The 20,386-nt window shown below is 43.5% G+C and overlaps 2 protein-coding genes across 2 annotated transcripts in view; one reads left to right on the top strand and one right to left on the bottom strand.

Annotated features, from left to right (window-relative positions):
• Positions 1–20,386, top strand: part of ARSB (arylsulfatase B) — a 172,051-nt gene that overhangs the window by 105,811 nt on the left and 45,854 nt on the right. The window contains exon 6 of the mRNA XM_043592749.1: positions 1,436–1,506. Within this exon, the coding sequence (XP_043448684.1) occupies positions 1,436–1,506 (71 nt within the window). The remainder of the gene's footprint in view (positions 1–1,435; positions 1,507–20,386) is intronic.
• On the bottom strand, positions 19,619–20,259 carry LOC122490188 (small integral membrane protein 3-like). The gene has a single exon (XM_043592765.1). It carries the CDS (start codon positions 19,984–19,986, stop codon positions 19,705–19,707), a length of 282 nt encoding a protein of 93 aa, XP_043448700.1. The 5' UTR covers positions 19,987–20,259; the 3' UTR covers positions 19,619–19,704.

Below are 20,386 nucleotides of genomic sequence, written 5' to 3'. Positions count from 1 at the left end.
CCTCAGGAAGAAAATGAGAAAAGTCCTGGGAAATAGCCCCCTCTCCCCAGTAACCCTGCCTCTGGTGCCTGCAGGACTAGAGACATCCCTGTGTATTTCCCTCTCAGTCTCTAATTGGTGTGTTTTATGGAGTAGGGAACAAGGAAATCTTAAAGAATACTAAAGTTAAAAGCACTCGCTTTGAAGAGCTGTCATTTATTCTGAGATCATATTCTTCCTACCTTTTTGGCTGTTAAAATAATCTTTATTTCATAAAATAATGCTGATGGTAGTTGAAGCTTGGGGTTTTCTTAATTAATTAAATTTTGCTAAAAAATATATATATTTTTTTTACTTGGCAAATACACAATTCTATCGGCCTTGAAATCCTAAGCCATTGCTGCTGATAGCTACCTGTGATTTTGGGGTGTGGCTATTGGGCTGCCTGAAACTATGTCCTCTTGGTTACATCAGGGACCTTAATGATTATTCAGTTGTATACAAAGCCTACAGTGTTAACAAGTAGTACTTTGCAACCTTTTATTGGGTTCTCAAATAGTCCTCTCCCCACAGTTGAAATTGCATCTAACAACTTCTTACATAAGGCTGAGTACATACTAGCAAATGTCCTGGGTGCATCATGCACTCCCCACATACATCTGGTGGTGTTAATGCTCTCAATTTTTTGAGAACACCATTTTGAGAGTCACATCATCTACGATTTGACCAATAACTTTGTGCCTTCCTTACTTGTAACATAAGGGGTTGGTCTGTGATCCCCAAGTTTCTGTTCACCACTAATGTAGGTTGTGATAGTAGTATTGATGCTGCTATCCTGGCAGATGTTCTTTCCGCGTCTCCCTGTGAATGGTCAGCGTGAAACCTACACAGAACAACTTGGGTTCTCATTGCCCCTTTGTAAGGAATAGCCGCGTATAAATACAGCCACATCGTTCATTGCAAAGGGTCACAGGAGTCTTTAATTTTTTTTATCTTTTATTTTATTTTTGAGAGAGAGAGAGAGAAAGCAGGGGAGGTGCAGAGAGAGAGAGAGAGAGGGAGACACAGAATCCGAAGCAGGCTCCAGGCTCCCAGCTGTCAGCACGGAGCCCGATGCGGGCCTCGAACTCACGAACCGTGAGATCATGACCTGAGCCGAAGTTGGACGTTTAACCGACTGAGCCACCCAGGTGCCCCAAGGGTCACAGGACTCTTATTTTTTAATTGTCATAATACTTGACACTAAAAGTCTTATCAGATGTTCATCATTACTATCATGGAGACAAATGATGAATTGAAGACACACCAACTGCAGATTTTAGAGATCTCTGAATGCATGACAAAGTTGTTAATTGGCAGGTTTGTTATTTCCTGTAGTGCAAGAAAGGGAAATATTAAAAATCCTCATATTGATTTGGGAGAGGAAATTAATGTGTCCTAAAAAATTCTCTTCTAGTGAAGGAAGCCCATCCCCCAGAAAGGAGCTGCTGCATAATATCGACCCAAACTTTGTGGATATTTCACCGTGTGAGTACCTTGTTTATTGCTACTAAACTGAATCCCTTTGGCTCACGAACACAGTTTTACTGGCTGATGTGTCTCTAGCCTAACGTTCTCCTTTCCACTTGAGTTTGCTGACAGGGTAAACAGTTCTCCATAACACCTGCTGTACTGATCGCATCGTGGCTTCAGTGGCCCAGGGGGTAAATTCTGCTCTTGGCTCTGCCTATTCCTAGCTATGTGATCTTCCAGCCATTTCATCTCCCTGCCTCAGCTTTTCCAGAGGGTTCTAGAGGCTCCTGCTCACTGTGGGAGTCATGTTATTGTTGTTGCCTTCTTCTCACCTGAGAGTTCCAGAGCCTTCTTCCAGGAAACCCAAGGGCAAATAAGCTACCACATCATCCGATGGAGCTGGCCAGCTGCTACCCAGCACCTGCTGCATCACACAGGTGTGACTCACCCAGCAATCCTGGAAGTGATTTAGCTTGATTCTGGCTACTGCCTAGATTAAGGCATAGGTAGCCCCATTGATTCTGCAGGGAAGGAAGCCATTTGTGCTCTCTGATCACTACAGTTTGTAACAGTGCTGTGTAAATGCCATGCTAGTGGCCCTGAGGACCCGAGCCTAGTGAGTTTGGGCCTGGAAAGCCTTAACTCTTAGGCCCTTTGTCCAGCCTCCATCATAAAGCCTGGCGTCTTCAGAAAATAATGCTCCTCCGTTTCTTTCGTTCATTGTACATTCCCCTCCTTTCTAGGCATACTGCCACCCCCTTTATTCGTTCCTTCCTTCAGGCTCTCCTTACTTCTTTGTCCTCTCCAGTCTGTGTCACAGCCTGGCACAGGGTTTCCTTGCTTAGACAGCAACCCCACAGTAACTCTGTCCACGGGCATCCGCGGCCCCACTCTCCCACCTGCCACTCCTTGCCCTGCTAGACGCTTGCCTTTTCTAATGGAGGCAGATCGTCCTATTTTTGTCTTGAAAATGCTTTTCTCTGTGGCTGAAACACCTTACCCTGCCCTCCCACAGGTTCTCCTCATTCCTTAAAACTCAAAAGAAACATCCCATCTATGTGAACGCTCCTTGGAGCCCCAGAAAGTCCTTCCTCAGCATCCCTTTGTATGTATCTGTGTGTAAATCCTTCATCGAATTCTCTTATACTGTGCCTTCATTTCCCACTAAGCTGAGAGCTCGTGGAGGTCAAGCTCTGTGGCTGATTCATCTTTTCATCCTCATAAGTTAACATGAATACCCAGCACTGGGTAGGCCCTTGGTAATAATTACGTGATGACTAATGGAGGAGCGTTGGGATAGAATTAGGACCAGAGTAGAAGCATTAGACTTGGAAAGGAAAGGGCCTGAGGCGGTATGGAGAAATTGGAGTCACTTATGTCCCTGAGAGAGACAAGGGTACTTCTATGTCCATATGGTAACCACTAGCCATTTGTGGCCATTGAACATTTGAAATGTGGCTAATTGTGGATTGAGATGTGCTAAAGTATAAAATACACATCAGATTCTGAGGATTTAGTATAAAAAAATTGGAAATATATCATAAAATATATTTACTAGTTGAAATGGCAATATTTTGGATATGTTGAGTTAAGTACGTTATTATTAATTCCACCTCTTTCCTTTTCCTGTGGTTAATAGAGAATGTAGAATTACATATGAATTTGCATTATATTTCTGTTAGTCTACAAGGATTGTTCTAGAAGGTGCCAGGGAGTGATTTGATCAGCAGTGTGAGAGGAGCAGAGACTCCCGTGACTAGTTACTAAGAACCCAACATCCATGGTTTTTAACCTTTTCTCTGCCCCAGCACAGCAAAGGGGTGTGACACGTTATAGTCCATAACTGGCTCACAAGAGCAGTGATTCTTTTTTATTTATTTTTAAAAATTTTTTTTAACGTTTATTTATTTTTGAGACAGAGAGAGACAGAGAGAGACAGAGCATGAATAGGGGAGGGTCAGAGAGAGAGGGAGACACAGAATCTGAAACAGGCTCCAGGCTCTGAGCTGTCAGCACAGAGCCCGACGCGGGGCTCGAACTCACAGACCGCGAGATCATGACCTGAGCCGAAGTCGGCCGCTCAACCGACTGAGCCACCCAGGCGCCCCACGAGAGCAGTGATTCTTGACCAGTGAGATCAGAATCTCTCACAAGAAGGGAAGAGAGGGGAGGCAGGAAGGGTTTTTAAGACTTGTAGGTAATTAAATGCACTGAGAAACCCAGTATGAAGACCAAGGATGTGCTGAGTATGCTGCACACATTGTAATAGTTGCCACTGTCCTTAACCAACTATGTTCCATCTACAGAAGAAAAGCCTTAAGCCCCCTCCACTCACCAAGCTGAATTTTTCTTAGCAGCAGAAATGGGGGCGTAGGTTGTATATTTCTGGGTAAGTCGGTTGTAATGCTGCCTGCTGCAGGTTCTTAGTACGTACAACCCGCTGTGGATCTGCTACCTCCCCTAAAGTGCCGCAGCTAAATCACAGCATGGCACAAGGTTTCTCCAGTGTAAAAGTTAAGAAGGCATGGAAATCAGAAGAGAGAATCATCTTAGTTTTGCCACCCATAGATTCTAGGGCCTTGAGCAAGTCCCTCCACTTTTCCTGGACTCAGTTTCCCACATATTAAGTGATGGACTTACGAAGACCCTTTACTGCTGTCACAAAGTCAGGGACATTTTCTGGCCTTCTGCTGCTCCCACCCTCCCCCCCCCTCCTTAAAGCTCCCTCCAGGCCTCCCTGTTGACCTGCCCTGCCAACTAGGAACTCCTGCCTGTCATGAGGGACATTGTCCGGTGCTGGCATCAACGTGGAACCACATTCACCGTTGGTCCACAGAAACGGGGTGCTCACTTCTGACTCTGCCTGCCGGTGGCCAAGTGCCACTCCTCCTCGTACATGGACAACACCATGGGCTTTTCTCCCCAGTTTTTATATTCATTTCAATCTACCTTGCAGCAGACGTTGAAAAAAGGAGAGCTGTCTTTGGGGCCCTGCTCCTTTATGGGAGGATGAAACAAGCTCATTGCCTTTTCTATGCAACTAATTGGGGGGATTAAATCCATCTATAAGAAAATATGTATTTATAGGACAACCAAGTCTTCAAATTTACACATTCTTTTTTTCCAAAGTTTATTTATTTATTTTTGAGAGAGAGACAGCATGAGTGGGGGAGAGGCAGAGAGATAGAGAGAGACAGAGAGAGAGAGAGAGAGAGAGAGAGAGAATCCCAAGCAGGATCCACACTGTCACCACAGAGCCCAGTGCGGGGCTCAAACTCACGAAACCATGAGATCATGACCTGAGCCCAAACCAAGAGTCGGACGCTTAACCTCCTGAGCCACCCAGGCGCCCCAAATCCTATTTATAGGGTATATTTCATGAATATGTTCTAGAGGCTTTGTGGAATAAGATCATAGAGCAGCCGATCTAGAATTTATGTGAAAGGTTAACAATTGAGTCAATGTTATCACAGAACCATTTCTTTGGTTTCTAACCCCAGCACTTCCCAGATTGTTTGTCCTTCCTTATAGCACAAGAGGGTGGTGTTCTACCTCTCCTTCCCAAACGCCACTTAGTTCACCAGTCTCCTCACCTGTCAAGTGAACATTGAATTAAAATGTCTGAAGTTCCTTCCAGCTTCAACATTCTTCGGGTCTCTAAACAGGATCTCAAAGGGGCAAAACCCCTGACTCAGTCGGTCTCCTTTTCCACCCTGTGCTCATTGATAAGCAGCAACGTAGCCAAAGGCATGGTTGTAAAAGAGATGAATACAAGTGAAAATGTTAGAAACATTAGAAGCGCTGAAGTAATTTGTCGGCACCTGAGTGGCTCAGTCGGTTGAGCATCCAACTCTTGATTTTGGCTCCTCTGTCTTCCTCTGCCCCATCCCCCACTCATGCATGTGCTCTCTCGTCTCTAAAATAAAAAAACAAGGAAAGATGAGAAACAAAATCAGCGCTCGAGTAATTTGAATTATAGGATTTTGTTATTACCACATCCTGCCCACTTTTTTGATCCCTGTTGTAAAACATCACTGCATCAATTTACTTACTCATCTGCCTCTCCCCTTTAGTGGGTCTTGTTGGGGGTTGTGGACCAATATCCCCTCCTATGATGAATCAGAGAAACAGGCGTTAGACGTTTCCCAGGGGAGCCCTGCCTTCTATGTAGTACCAGATCCCCTGAGAAGCTGGCCTGTTGGGGTTGAGCAGCCATACTCCCTCCCTCTTATTCTAAGGTGCCCCCAAGGCCCTTCCTACTGGTGGAGTTGGGGCACTTTTCATGGACACATACCCTTGGTACTTTTTGGGTTAGGTGTTAATAACAAAGATATTCCCAAAAGACTGGGACACAGACATAAACACATACTAGAGTTCATAGGATTTCTCATAGACCAGGAGATTCTGTGGTAAAGCATAAATAGTCTCAACGAACCACAGGTCACACTCATTAGGGTGGCTACTATCAAAAGAAAAAAAAAGGAAGGTAGAAAAATAACAAGTGTTGGTGAGGATGTGGAGAAATTCGAACACTTAGGCGCTACTGGTGGGAATGTTGGGGCTGTAAAATGCTGTTAAACACTTATGTACTGTTGGTGGGAATGTAAAACGGGAACGCACAGTTGGTGGCATGAAAGGGTGAACAAAATGCAGGACACACATAAACGGAATATCACTCAGCCTTAAAAAGGACAGAAATTCTGGCACATGCTACAACACGGATGAACCTTAAGAACATTTGTAGAATGAGCCAGTCACCAAAAGACAAATACCGCATGCTTCCACTTATATGAGGTACCTTACTGTCAAAATTATAGAGACAGAAAGTGGAGTGGTGGCTGCCAGGGGCTGGAGGAGGCGAGATGGGGCTTAGTGCCTAATGGGTGTAGTTTCAGTTTTGCAAGATGAAAAGAGTTGTGTGGTTGGGAGTGGGGTGATGGTGGCTCAACAACGTGAATGTCCTTAATGCCACTCAGCTGTCCATTTAAAAGTAGTTAAATGGTAAGTTTTATATATTTTTTAAAAATATATTTTTTAGTGTTTTTATTTATTTTTGAGAGAGAGAGAGCACACACAAGAGTGGGTTAGGGGCAGAGACAGAGGGGGACAGATGATCCGAAGCGGGCTCTGTGCTGACAGCAGCAAGCCCAACGTGGGGTTCGAGCTCATGAACCGTGAGATCGTGACCTGAGCCAAAGTCGGATGCCCCACTGACTGAGCCCCCCAGGCGCCCCCAGAGTTTATATATATATATATATATATATATATATATATATATACACATATATATATATATATATATACACATATATATATATTTATATTTTTATATATATATATATTTTAACCACAATTAAAAATAAATAGAATGTAAAACAAACAAACAAAAGCATAGAAATTCATGAGGACAGGGTCTGTATCTTTTTCATTTACTGCCATATTCCCAGTGCATAGCATGGAATCTGCCATGATAGTGATTTCTCAATAAATACTTGTTAATGAGTGATCATAGATCAACAGGCTAAAGTCATTGTCTTACTGTCGTTTAGCATTTCCTGAACCTAAAAGTACCTCCAGATGGCAATTCACACCCGCCTTTTCATGCCTGAACTTGCATCCTACATTTTGTTCCTAAATAAAAATAGTTTAATTACCGTTAAGAAGTGGCTTGTGACCATTATAACATGATCACATACAGACGTCTGAAGCTACTTATCCAGTTTATAAATGTTCACCCTCACCCTTCCCCTGCATTGAAAATATCAGCCAGAAGAGAGATGATGTGGGATTTTCCCTGCCTTTCTTCAGTCCTTTCCCCAGACCTCCTTGCTAGACAAATACATATATTAATAAAGTCCCTGCCTCTGTGTGCAGCTCAGCCTGACTTCCCCTCTGAGTCCAGGGAGCTGCCTCTCCTGCTGTTCTCTTTGTGTTCCCTTTCTGGCAAGTTCCCTGTCATTGTTTCATTGACCACTGTCCTCTCAGTGCCCCAAATTTGGCTCTGCTTTTATCTCTACCTCGCCCCCCACCCCAGGGCCAGTATCGGACGTGTGGGCTGTATTCGCTTTCCTGTGTGCTTTGAGGAAACATTTTATTCATCTTTACAGGCTTTGTTCTAAGGTAACTTTGGACAGACCTGTGTTGGTCTCTATCCAGATAGTACCTTTTTATCCTCCCTCCTTCCTTTCTAGGAATAGATCCTAAGGATTACTTATTTCCCATCTTTAAAATATTTCTTTCTAGCAGGCTGACCAAGACTCAGGGTCCTTCTCGAGCAGTCAGGGTAGTCAGTGGGGGAAACCTGTGTGAGCTTGAGGGACAGGGATGATGCTGTTTAAGCTGACTTACGGAAAGCCCGGAAACATCCACAGTGCTAGGGAGCAGCCATGATTCCAAGTCAGGGCCTGAGCTCCTGCAGGTGCGAGCCCAGCTCTACGTGCTTGTGAGGAGCTCCACACTCCCTTAGGTTCCAGCCATAGTGCCCCAGACCACGAGGGGAAATAATTCAAAGGCATTCATTTGCCTGAGAGAGAATATATACACCCATCCTACAGGCAGCAGGCTTGACATGGGCTGTTCTGAAGTTAATGAGCCCACCCCGTCTGAGACCACCAGCTCACCTGGGAAGTCAGACGTGGCTTCCCGCACATCCTTAGAATTCTCACCTACATCTGGTCGTGCAGTGTATACCTATATACCTGACAGACGTGCACACGCATAAAGCCCTCAGATTCTTCTGGTAGAAGCTTGATTGTAGATGAAGGGCACTGACAGATGTTAGCGTTTTCCACACCACCAAAGGCCAAGTCTTCAAAGTGATTCCATATAGCTTTATTACTATTTCGTTTAAAAGGCCTCCTTTCTTTAAAGGTTATAATGAGATGTTATTTCTGCTCTTGATTACAGAGTGCAAGAACAGTCTTTCCCTCCCTCCCTCTCACACACTCATTTTCTGTGGTAAAATTGGCAAATCTATACTTGAGTTCTAAGAGTTGTCCAGGTTTGCCTGCCTCGAGCTGCTCCCCATGTCCTCCTTGGAGCAACCTTCAGTCCCTTTCTGAGATTATTTATTTAGCAGGTGTGACGAGCTAGGTACTGATGTACACACTGAAGGTCAGTTAGACTTTAAGTTTTGTTAGAAGCTGGTCTGGGAGAGGCCGTGGACACAGCTTCCGACTTCCCTGGTTGACGGCTGTCGGTGGTCTCCCACTGCCCACAGCCACGCGCAGACTCCTCAGCCTGCGGGCTGCAACCTCCATCATTCAGCTGACGTGACCCCTCAGGACCGTTGCCCTGTCTGCCTTCAGCCACTGTCGTCTTCCTGTGTTTTTCTGATGCTCCTCTAGGGACTAGTTCACATCCCTTCTCCTCCATGAAACTCTGTCTGACCCCTCCACACCTGAGTCCCTCGAGCTTCTCTGGAGCACCCTAGGACACTGAGCTCTCGCTCCCTCATCCCAGTTATTTGTGTGTGTGTCTTTTCCCCAATCAGAGCCGTGAGTTCCAAGGAGGACAAGATTTCACCTATAGCTCTCTCAGTCCGTTTTGTTGTGGAGATTTGTACACACTGAAACAATGCGTGCTAAGAAATTAACCAGTGAAGTTGATTATCACTCATTCATTTAAATAGAATAAATCTAGCAAGAGCCATAATATCATATGTTATTATCAAAGCACTTTCATTCTTCCTGGTGTATTTGCGAAGTGGCAATCCAGAAGCAACCTTCTGCCTTTCAGGCTGAAATGTGATACTGAGCAGAGGAAGAAAAGTTAGGTGGGCTGCATGAGGCCCACCACCTCTCCCTTAGGAGAGTGTTCATCATTGCATAGGATACCAGAAATTAGAAGGCATTCAGTTTGCCCACCCTCTTTATAACTAGGAAGGAGACGCTGAGTCATTGGTCACACAGAGCGGATAAGTAACAGACCTGAAATGCACAGCGTTCCAGGTTCAGGCCTCACGCGACAGTCACGTCCTACTAATTTCAGGAGTCTCTTTGTTTTCTGTTTTGCACGGGATTTGGGGCAAAAGGATGCCCAGATCTGTGTTACAGTCATCTTACTCAAATAACAGCATGTCAGTGGAACATTACACACACAAGTGTGGCTAGAAAAATGGACACAACCGTGACACTAGTCTTGCACTTTCATGTACAACCAGCCTGTGTGCATGACACCAGCTTCTGTTTGTAAAGCTAGTTATGTAAGTGCTGCAGGGCCTTGTAGTAATTACACTGCAGGACGGTGGTGGGATGAGAGAGAGGGGTGTAGGGACAGGCGTGTAGCCTACTGGAACACACAGAGGTCCAAGGTGTCCAGAAGTCTGGGTTAGAATTCCAGCTTTGACTTAGTTCCCATAAGCCTGTGGATAAGTTCGTTGAGTTTCCCATTTCATCGCCTCTAAATTGAGGACAATTAAATCTGTGTCCTATAAATATGTCTTGAAAACAGTTAATAGCAATTATATTCTGGCTGCTGGGATTGGGAGGGGGCATATGTGTACTTTTTTTAGATGTATTTCTCCAGTTTCAAATTCTAGTAATGAGCACATATAACTTCCATAATCAGGAATAAAGCCATAAAGATTTACTTTTCTAAACCAGTCAAGTCTCTCTCTGTCCCAAAAATAAATAAACGTTGAAAAAAAAAAATTCTTAAAAAAAAAGAGGCGCCTGGGTGGCGCAGTCGGTTAAGTGTCCGACTTCAGCCAGGTCACGATCTCGCGGTCCGTGAGTTCGAGCCCCGCGTCGGGCTCTGGGCTGATGGCTCAGAGCCTGGAGCCTGTTTCCGATTCTGTGTCTCCCTCTCTCTCTGCCCCTCCCCCGTTCATGCTCTGTCTCTCTCTGTCCCAAAAATAAATAAACGTTGAAAAAAAAAATTCTTAAACCAGTCAGGAGGGTTCTTGTGAGACTGTCCTATCTGGAAAGCTGCTGGGTCTTCAGTGAGTGGGAATTGGGGCCACACCAGTGTCCGTGACCCCCATGCCCACCTGTACCATGGCGGGGAAGCTGGTATGTGACCCTTCTCCACCACCACCAGCCGCGAGCCCCTGACTGCCTCTGCTGGGATGCTTTCTGTCTGCTGAATACAGGAGCACATTTTGCAGCTTGACACAAAGTTGGCAAAATTTTGTGTCTTCTCTACACGCTACTATTTGTCTGTAGGGACTCATCAGATTTTCCTTGGTGTGGGTTGGTATATGCCCTCAGTCGCAGAGCCTAAACTCAGATGTCTTTGCTCCTTTTTAATTTTCAAAGACTTTTCTTCTGCCTCCTTCACTTTGGGGAGCATTAAAATGTGTTTGGATGCTGAAGGCAGTCCCACAAGCCTTGTATCCCATCCACCCCACTTCACACAGTGCATCTCAAGTAACATACATCAAACCTTTGCTGTTAACACTTGGTGCTGGCGTCCTGGCTTTCATCCTGAGAAAATAAATAAACCACACCAAACCCACAGCCCTTTAAAAACACTAATTAATCCTCACCACAGGCCTGGGCTACACAGCAATGGCAAATCCCACTGCCCCAATTTTATGTTTGGAGAAATCAGAGTAAGCAACTTTTTTTAAGGGTTCCCAGGGCTGGATAACAGAAGCTGACTTGAAGGGTTAGGGCTGGCCCTGCCTCCTGGGGAAGGGCATGTGGCCAGGGCCAGCTGCCTCGCTGAATTCCCTCCTGCACAACACCATGTGGTTACTTGCCCAGAACTCTATTTACACATCAGCCTTTATTTTTTCCCCCGGGGTTACAATGATGCCAAATCCTCTCATTTCCAACTGACCACTTATTTATTTGCTTACTTTTCTTTAATTCTGGTAGCGCCTAGAAATTTTACTTACGGCTTCCAAGAGTAGCTGGATCAAAAGGGTTGATCAAAGGGCTAGGCTGATCTTGACACCCCACACAAAATAGACGACCCTTCACATAGTCCTTTTCAGATACGGCAGCTCTGCCCCCCACCCTCCACACTGAAACCTACTCAGTACCCAGGTCTGTTCAAGATTTGAGGGGGCACTTGGGTGGCTCCCTTTGTTAAGTATCCGGCTTCGGCTCAGGTCATGATCTCACGGTGCATGAGTTCGAGCCCCGTGTCGGGCTCTGTGCTGACAGCTCAAAGCCCGGAGCCTGCTTTGGATTCTGTCTCTCTCTGTCTCTCCCTCTCCCTCTCTCTCTTTCTGCCCCTCCCCCTCTGGCACTTTCTCTCACTCTCTCTCTGTCTCAAAAATGAATAAGTATAAAATAGTTTTTTTAAATAAACACTAAAAATATATACTTTTTAAAAATTTGAGGACGCCCTCTTTTCTCTCCCCGTCTAGACCTGACATCTTCCTACCTCACTTCCCTAATCTTACACTCTGTAAGGTAAATGTATATGCCTTTCTTCAAACCATGAAAGTTTGGAAAACCAAAACCTCACTAAATTTTGTGGGACATATCCAATGGAATTAAAGTGTAGTAAGTCCCTTTTCTAAATATTTACTAATCTGGTCTCTTTTTCATCTTTTGGTTAATATTCTCATGGTACATCTTTGTCAACCTTTTTACTTTCAATCTCTCTGAATTTTAAGTGTTTTAAGTATGTTCTTTTCTAAGGAGCATGCACCTATTTTCTTTTCTTTAATCCAGTCTAACAAACTTCAGCCCTGTATGAGTATATGAGAGTTTCAGGGCCTTTAGGGTGCTTCTGTATAAGCCTGAAATAAAACTTTTAAAAACATTTCTGGGAAGAAAGCTGAGTACCTGGTCTACCTTAAGTAATCCATAATGTGAGATGTTGGTCATCAGGCATTTATAGACTGAGCCTGTTACCTCTGGCAGCAAAAACCTAGGGAAAGAATACATGGCCCCTGCTTCTGAAGAGCCTTAGGATGAGAGGAAAAACTGTATGCCCAGGAAATGATATTAACACAGTAGTAAAACAAAGTAGCAACAAATGATAAGTGATGTAAATTGAATACATAAGCACTCAGGAGAAAAAAAGAAATGATGAGAGGCATTTGGGGGTGATTAGGATAGATTTCCTCAAAAAGTATAGTTTAAGATTTCCCGTTATTTTAATAACTTTGGTTTTATCTTTCTTAATTTAAATGTGAATGAAGGAAAATAATATTTAACACTGTATTAATTTTCTGTCGCTGCTGAAACAAGTTACCATAAACTCAGTGACTTAACGCCACACACATTCACGTTACAGTCCTGTAGGTTCAAAGTCTGACATGGATCTCACGGGACAAAAATCCAGGGTGTTGGCAGGGCCGCATTCCTTCCTGGGGGATTTAAGGGAGAATCCATGTCCTTGCCTTTTCCAGCCTGGAGCGGCTGCCCACATTATTTGGCCCATACCTCCTTCCTCCATCTTCAAAGCCAGCAATGGAGGGCTGAGTCCTTCTCGTAGCCTTGCTTCTGTTATCATGCCTCCTCTGACCTCTTCCACTTTTAATCTTTTAAATTTTTTTAAAGTTTACTTATTTATTTAGAGCAAGTGGAGAGGGGCAGAGGAAGAGTGAGAGAGAGAGAGAGAGAGAGAGAGAGAGAGAGAGAGAATCCCAAGCAGGCTCCACACTGGCAGCACGGGGCTCCATGCGGGGCTCAAACCTACAAACCATGAGATCACGACCTGAGCCAAAATCAAGAGTTGGATGCTTAACTGACCGAGCCACCCAGGTGCCCCATAATAGTTCTATTTTTAATTTTTTGAGGACCTTTCATGCTATTTTCCATAGTGGCTATGCCAATTCACATTACCAACAGTGCACAAGGGTTCCCTTTTCTCCACAGTGTCACCAACACTCTTTTCTTTTTGATCCTCTGCCTATTTTTTCATTGGATTTTTTTCTCTTGAGTGGTATGTGTTCCTTTTGGGTATTAACTCCTTATCAGATATATGGTTTGCAAATATTTTCTCCCATTCTATAGGTCTGTTGATTTTGTTTTCTTTTGCTATACATAAGCTTTTTACTATGATGTAGTTTCACTAGACTATTTTTGCCTTTGTGGCTTGTGTTTTTGGTGTCATATCCAAAAAATCAATGCCAAGAAGTTTTTTTGTCCGTTTCGAGTTGGGTTTTGTGTATGGTATAAGATAAGGGTACAATTTCATCTTTTGCATGCGGGTATTCAGTTTTTCCAACACCATTTGTTGAAGAGACTGTCCTTTCCCCCATGTGTGTTCTTGGGTTTATTTCTGGGCTTTTTGTTCCGTTGGCCATATGTCTGCTTTTATACTAGTAATGATTTACTTCCTTTGTTTTTTTCCTGCTATTTTTCTAAGTTGAAATTCAAACTTTATGAACATTTTTCCAGAGCAAAGTGGTCTTTTTTTTTAACTTAGATATTTTTTAATATTATTTTTTTTTGAGAGAGAGAGAGAGAGAGAGAGAGAGAGAGAGAGAGAGAGCATGAGCAGGGGAGGGGAAAGAGAGAGGGAGACACAGAATCTGAGCAGGCTCCAGGCTCTGAGCTGTCACCACAGAGCCCGACGTGGGGCTTGAACCCATGAACAGTGAGATCATGACTTGAGCCGAAGTCAGACACTCAACCGACTGAGCCACCCAGGAGCCCCATCACAGTAGTCTTTTTTTTTAAGTGTGTGGTGGTAGTTTTTAAAATTTGCCTGAAAGCCCATTTTATCTGATTTAAATCTAGGAATACCAGCTCTCTTTTTCATCTTTTGGTTAATATTCTCATGATACATCTTTGTCAACCTTTTTACTTTCAATCTCTCTGAATTTTAAGTGTTTTAAGTATGTTCTTTTCTAAGGAGCATGCACCTATTTTCTTTTCTTTAATCCAGTCTAACAAACTTCAGCCCTGTTTGAGTATATGAGAGTTTCAGTTACTCTACTTTCTTACCAACACTTAACATTGGCAGTCTTTTTAATTTTAGCCATGCTATCAGGTATGCAGTGATATGTCATTGTGGTTTTATTTTGTATTTGTTAAATCCTTGAAAACCATTGCTGCTTATATTTTGTCCACTTTTCTAGGCGTTGATGATAGAAAGGTAAACGCAGCCCTTACCACTTGCTAAGTAGCATTCCTCACCTTGTAATTTTCAAAGTTAATTTCTTAACATATACCTAAGGCATTTGAAGAGTTTTTCTTTTAAAAATAAACTTATAGGGGTGCCTGGGTGGCTCAGTCGATTAAGTATCCAACTCTTGATCTCAGCTCAGGTCATGATCTCATGGTTGGTAATTTCAAGCCCTGCATTGGGCTACATTCTGGCAGTATGGAGCCTGCTTGGGATTCTCTCTCTCCCTCTCTCTCTGCCCTTCGTCCCTCCGCCCACCCCTCTCTCTCTAAATAAATAAATAAACATAAACAAACTTATATAGTTTGTTTTGCTGTTTTTGGAAGGAAGGTCTGTTGAGATTTCTTGTTCACCATACTGCCAGAAATGAGTGTTTACTATGTGGTATAAGTTAGAGAACTAAATTTTTTTAATTTAGTTAATCCCTATTTTCACCATCATGTATTAAATTACTCGTTCTTGCTCACTGTCTTAGTCTTAGTTCACAAAAAGTAAAACATGAGACAAAGACTTGAATTTAGTTGGTTTACTTGGGAAATAATCCCAGGGTGCAGGAGTGAAGAACAGATTTAATTGTATATAAATTACATTTAGGCTTCAGTACTTTACTTCCTTTTACTATAACTAATTTCATCTTGAGATACAAATTTTTACTTTGATTCTTTTTTGTTTGTTTGTTTCGTACATCTTTGAGTTATCTTCTTTTCATGGAAATTTCATGAGTAATATGCTTTCTGAAGCCTTGCATATTTGAGAATATGGCTCTCTGTTATTATTGCCCATAATGACGACTTTGTTGGGTAAATATTCGCGTGGTCATTTTTTTTTTTTTCCTTCAAAATTCTGTAGACATTGCTCCTGGTCTCTGACATCTATTGTTGCAGAAAAGTAATCTCCGTATAGCCTGATACTTACTTTGGAGGTATCCAGTTTTTCTTTTCTTGACTAGGTAATTATAGTGTTCTGTCTTTGGCATTGATAGTTAGAAAATAGATATAGATACAGATATCTAGATATCTATATGTCACCAGTATTTTGGATTTTATTTCATCAGTTTTTCTTGGTAGAGAGTGAGCACTGCACAATTCAAGATTTTTCATTCCAGGAAAGACTTAATCTGACAGATGTTGGGATTTTTATCTCTGTTAAATTTACTCCTGTCTTTTGGGCAGTAGCACCACTTACATGTATGTTAGATATCCTTTGTCCTGCATACGTTTCTTCTTAATCATTTTTATATCTTTGCCATCTTCCCCCCACATTTCAGGATGAGTTCCCCTTCACTGATCTTTATTTATTTATTTATTTATTTATTTATTTATTTATTTATTTATTTTTACAGATCTCATTCTGTGTCCCTTTAATGCTTCCAGTGGCATTTCAAAAGTAATATGGCAAATATTTTCCTCACTGCCTTTCTATAGGCTTTCCAGCTCTTTTCATTAAAAAAAAGTCAGTTTTATCATTGTATCTCTTGCCTCTTTTGTAGATTTGATATTTCATTGATTGTATTAAGTACATGAAGTTGAGGTCAACAGTTGATTCTTTTTCTTCAGTAAACAGTTCTTAAGTATGCAGTCCCTATACCTCTACAGTGATATGTTCATCTCCTTTTATGTTGTGAAATATTTTCATATTTAGGTGTATTTTATTATGTTCCATGTCCATAATATTTTATTACTGAGTGTAAATTAGGTGGTTTTTGCTAATAATTGCCTATATTAATTATTTGTGTTCCACCTTTCATGCCATCAGAATCATTTCAAATATAAAAGCAGGAGGACTCCTTTAGAAAAGATATATAGAACCAGTTCAGTGACCTAATGGCCAGTGGATAAGGAAGAGTGGTCCAATGCAGTGGGCTCTCCTCATAAGGGAAAATAGTGTCTAGATGGTTTCTTTGTATCTGACGGAGCCATTGATCAGGAGCCAATTTTATGGTCCTTTTGCAGTCAGCTGGATTCTGTTCCAGGTATGCAAGTGACTATGGCCATTTCCTGTCCTGGTGCTTTTGTACCTTGTGTTAGGATGGATCCTCCTGCGTGCAGCCTTTTTGTCTAGTGTGCTAGAGATGCCCTTGGACTTCCTGGCGTGGGTGACTCCTAATCTTTTATTTATTTATTTATTTATTTATTTATTTATTTATTTATTTATTTTAATATTAGAAGAGAAAGCACATGCATGAGGGGCAGAGGGAGAGAGAGAGAATCTTAAGCAGGCTCCATGCTCAATATGGGGCCCGATGCAGGACTGGATCCCACAGACCTGGGATCATGACCTGAGCCGAAATCAAGAGTCAGATGCTCAACTGACTGAGCCACCCAGGTGCCTGGGGTGACTCCTAATCCTCTTGACGCGCAGTAGTCAAAGAGGTTCTCGCCCGAAGGCTTCCTTTCTGTTCTGTCCTGCCCTGATTTCCAAATTATGAATGTTTGTGAAAGTCTGTTAGCAGATCTCTTATTTATTTCTTGGCACCCATACTATTTTCTCAGGAAAGGAGTTTTTAGTCAGCTCTAGCTTCTCCCTTTAAAATGTCAGGGGTGGGGCGCCTGGGTGGCGCAGTCGGTTAAGCGTCCAACTTCAGCCAGGTCACGATCTCGCGGTCCGTGAGTTCGAGCCCCGTGTCGGGCTCTGGGCTGATGGCTCAGAGCCTGGAGCCTGTTTCCGATCCTGTGTCTCCCTCTCTCTCTGCCCCTTCCCCGTTCATGCTCTGTCTCTCTCTGTCCCAAAAATAAATAAACGTTGAAAAAAAAAAAATTAAAAAAAAAAAAATGTCAGGGGTGTTCCATACCTGTGCTTATTAGTTGCCCTCTCGCCTAAATAGGCAGTTTTAAAGAGGTTAAATACATGATACAGTAAAGGAGTTGAGAGCAATCACGTGGAGAGATATAGAGAAGAAACTAATGTTGACAATGCACTGTATTCTAGCCACTGTCTAAGCAAACTCCCACCACTGACACTTAGCCCCTGCCTGCATTACTTTCTTTAGAGCACATATCACCATCTGTCATAATTATATTCTAAATATTTGTTTATCATCTTTCACTCCCATTAAAATAGAAGCTCCACAAGGGCAGACACTTTTGTCTTTTGTATTCATTACTGTACCCAAGTATCTAGAACATGGCATGACAAAAAGCAGTTGTTGAGTGTATGTCCTGTTTTTTTTGTGGTTTTTTTTTTTTGGATGTTTATTTATTTTTGAGAGATTTAGCAGGAGAGGGGCTGAGAGAGGAGGGGACAGAGGATCTGAGGCAGGCTCTGTGCTGACAGCAGAGAGCCCAACACAGGACTTGAACTCACAAAACATGAGATCATAACCTGAGCCGAGGTCAGATCCTCAACCAACTGAGCCACCCAGGTACCCCAAATACATATCCTTTATTTAAAGGAAAATGGGGGGTGCCTGGGTGGCTCAGTCGGTTGAGTGTCCGACTTTGGCTAAAGTCATGAGTTTAAACCCCACATCAGGCTCTGTGCTGACAGCTTGGAGCCTGGAGCCTGCTTCAGATTCTGTGTCTCCCTCTCTCTCTGCCTCTCCCCTGCTTCTCTCTCTCTCTCTCTCTCTCTCTCTCTCTCTCAAAAATAAACATTAAAAAAACTAAAGGAAAATGAAAAAAATAAAAGACTCGGGAAGGCCTTTACCAGATATTTTTTTAATATTTATTTATTTTGAGAGAGAGAGAGAGTGTGCATGCACATGTGGGAGGGGCAGAGAGAAGAGAGAGAGAATCCCCGGCAGGTTCTGCACTGTCAGCACAGAGCCCAACAAGGGGCTCAATCCCATGAGGTCATGACGTGAGTCAAGGCCAAGAGTCAGCCACTTATCAGACTGAGCCACCCAGGGGCCCTAACACATCTTTTCGAAAGAGATCAGACAGATGTCAGAGGTACTTAATTTGTTTGTTTTCTCATTCTAGCACTTTATTGGAAATTGGCTATGTACATAAATGAAATCAGACCAAAGTAAAAGCATTACTTCCACACAATATTCTGATGTCTGTGCTGTTACATAATTTAATAAGTCCCAAGATGTTGCTGATTTTGGTCAAAAGCTTGAGCAGTCCAGAAATCTCTCTCTATAAATATAGATCATAGCATCTAAACAACCATCATTGTTTTAAGTTAGTTCCAAAACCCCCTGGAACATCTCTTAAAATCTGTAGCTTAGATTGGCTGCAGTGCTGGTGGGAGGGAATGAAGGGTGTGCACTTTATACCACAGAGCTGATATAGCAGGTACGGGGGTGGGGGGACAGAGCTCCTCAAGTGTGGGGCACACAAGGGGGTGAGGGCTGGAGATCGTGAAAGCTGGCCAGGGAACTCAGCCACCGTGTGTTTTCCCACATTGCTCAACTATCAAAGCGATGAGAATCCAATGCAGAAAGAAGCCCATCACCCCAGGTCCCTTGCATGGCCAAGAAATGGCAGAGCCCTCCTCCTGATTGTAGACATTCTGGCACAGAGGTCCTGGGAAGTTCTACCCATCTCCCTCCCCTGCCATGCGTAATTCCCTCCAAATCACATAACGTGAGGGAGGGGCACCGCAAAGAAAATAACTCTGAGCCCAAGTGCTGCCGGCCCCTTGGAATGAGGATAGGGTGCCTTTGCTTGGTTTGACCGCAGGGGCGCTGGCAAAGGCTGCTCTGCCCCCAGTGTCTCCCTCACCACCTTGAAGTCCACCATCAGTAATTAGGTTGTTTGGCTCTTCAAAGCTTCTCAGCATTCAGCAGTAACACCTGTGTATCTGCAGTGGGTTTGCTGCTCACAGTCGCAAACAGCTTTAACCTCCACCAAACCATTGGTTCTTACAACCCCATGAGGCAGGAGGGGCAGAGATCATGATCCCCATTTAAAAGGAACCCGGGGGGCGCCTGGGTGGCGCAGTCAGTTAAGTGTCCGACTTCAGCCAGGTCACGATCTCGCGGTCCGTGAGTTCGAGCCCCGCGTCAGGCTCTGGGCTGATGGCTCAGAGCCTGGAGCCTGTTTCCGATTCTGTGTCTCCCTCTCTCTCTGCCCCTCCCCCGTTCATGCTCTGTCTCTCTCTGTCCCAAAAATAAATAAACGTTAAAAAAAAAAAAATTTTTAAAAGGAACCCGGAACCCACAGAATTAGGTCCCTTGACTGAACTCACACAGCTGGCCAGTGGCAAAATCCAAACAAGAGCTCAGATCTCCTCTCACGTGTCAAGCTCCCGAGTCCACACCGTCGCTTTTCTGAGAAGGAAGAGGCTGGGGGAGGGGACACCACCCACATCCCTCACTGCCCCTCTTGGGAGATTCTCAGTCCCATTGAGGACAGAATAAGTTTGCATGTGACAGATAATGATCGCAGCGACCAGGCACAGCAATAAGGAGGTCATGATGACCATGATGGCCAGGATGATGAGGACAATGACCCAGATAGCCAGGATGTGCTTGGGGAGCACAGCCTCCATGGGGACCTGGCTGACGGCATCCATGCTACTTCACTCTGAAATGCGTCCTCCAGAATCCTTTCCTGCTGTAGTCTACACACGTGAAAGTCTAGCCGATGCGTTTGGGCTGAGGGGCCGGCACTCAGAGCTCTGCTTTGCGGTGTACGTAGTTTAAGATCCATAACAAGCGGCTTCGCCAAGTGAGGGTAGTAACACCTGTCCAGAGGTACTTGATTTGCAATAGCTAATGTTTGTTCATAAAGTAAGATGTAAAAAACTTAGATTTGGTTTACTTGATGGCTAGTTTAAGAGACTCAAGGGTGCTCAAGTCCAACATGAGTATAAATTTACAGTGACTTATCAGGAAGTCATGATTATTTTGGCAACTTATAAAAATTCATTTCACAGCCTTTCTTTGATAGCATTTTGTAAAAATTTCTTCCAT

Source organism: Prionailurus bengalensis, chromosome A1 (assembly GCF_016509475.1).
Source record: "Prionailurus bengalensis isolate Pbe53 chromosome A1, Fcat_Pben_1.1_paternal_pri, whole genome shotgun sequence".
Lineage (NCBI taxonomy): Eukaryota > Metazoa > Chordata > Mammalia > Carnivora > Felidae > Prionailurus > Prionailurus bengalensis.
This window is presented reverse-complemented; position numbering and strand designations above follow the sequence as displayed.

Bases quoted from the DNA above. Each gene is read 5' to 3' on its own strand.
- LOC122490188 (XM_043592765.1), bottom strand. From the start codon at position 19,986: ATGGATGCCGTCAGCCAGGTCCCCATGGAGGCTGTGCTCCCCAAGCAC.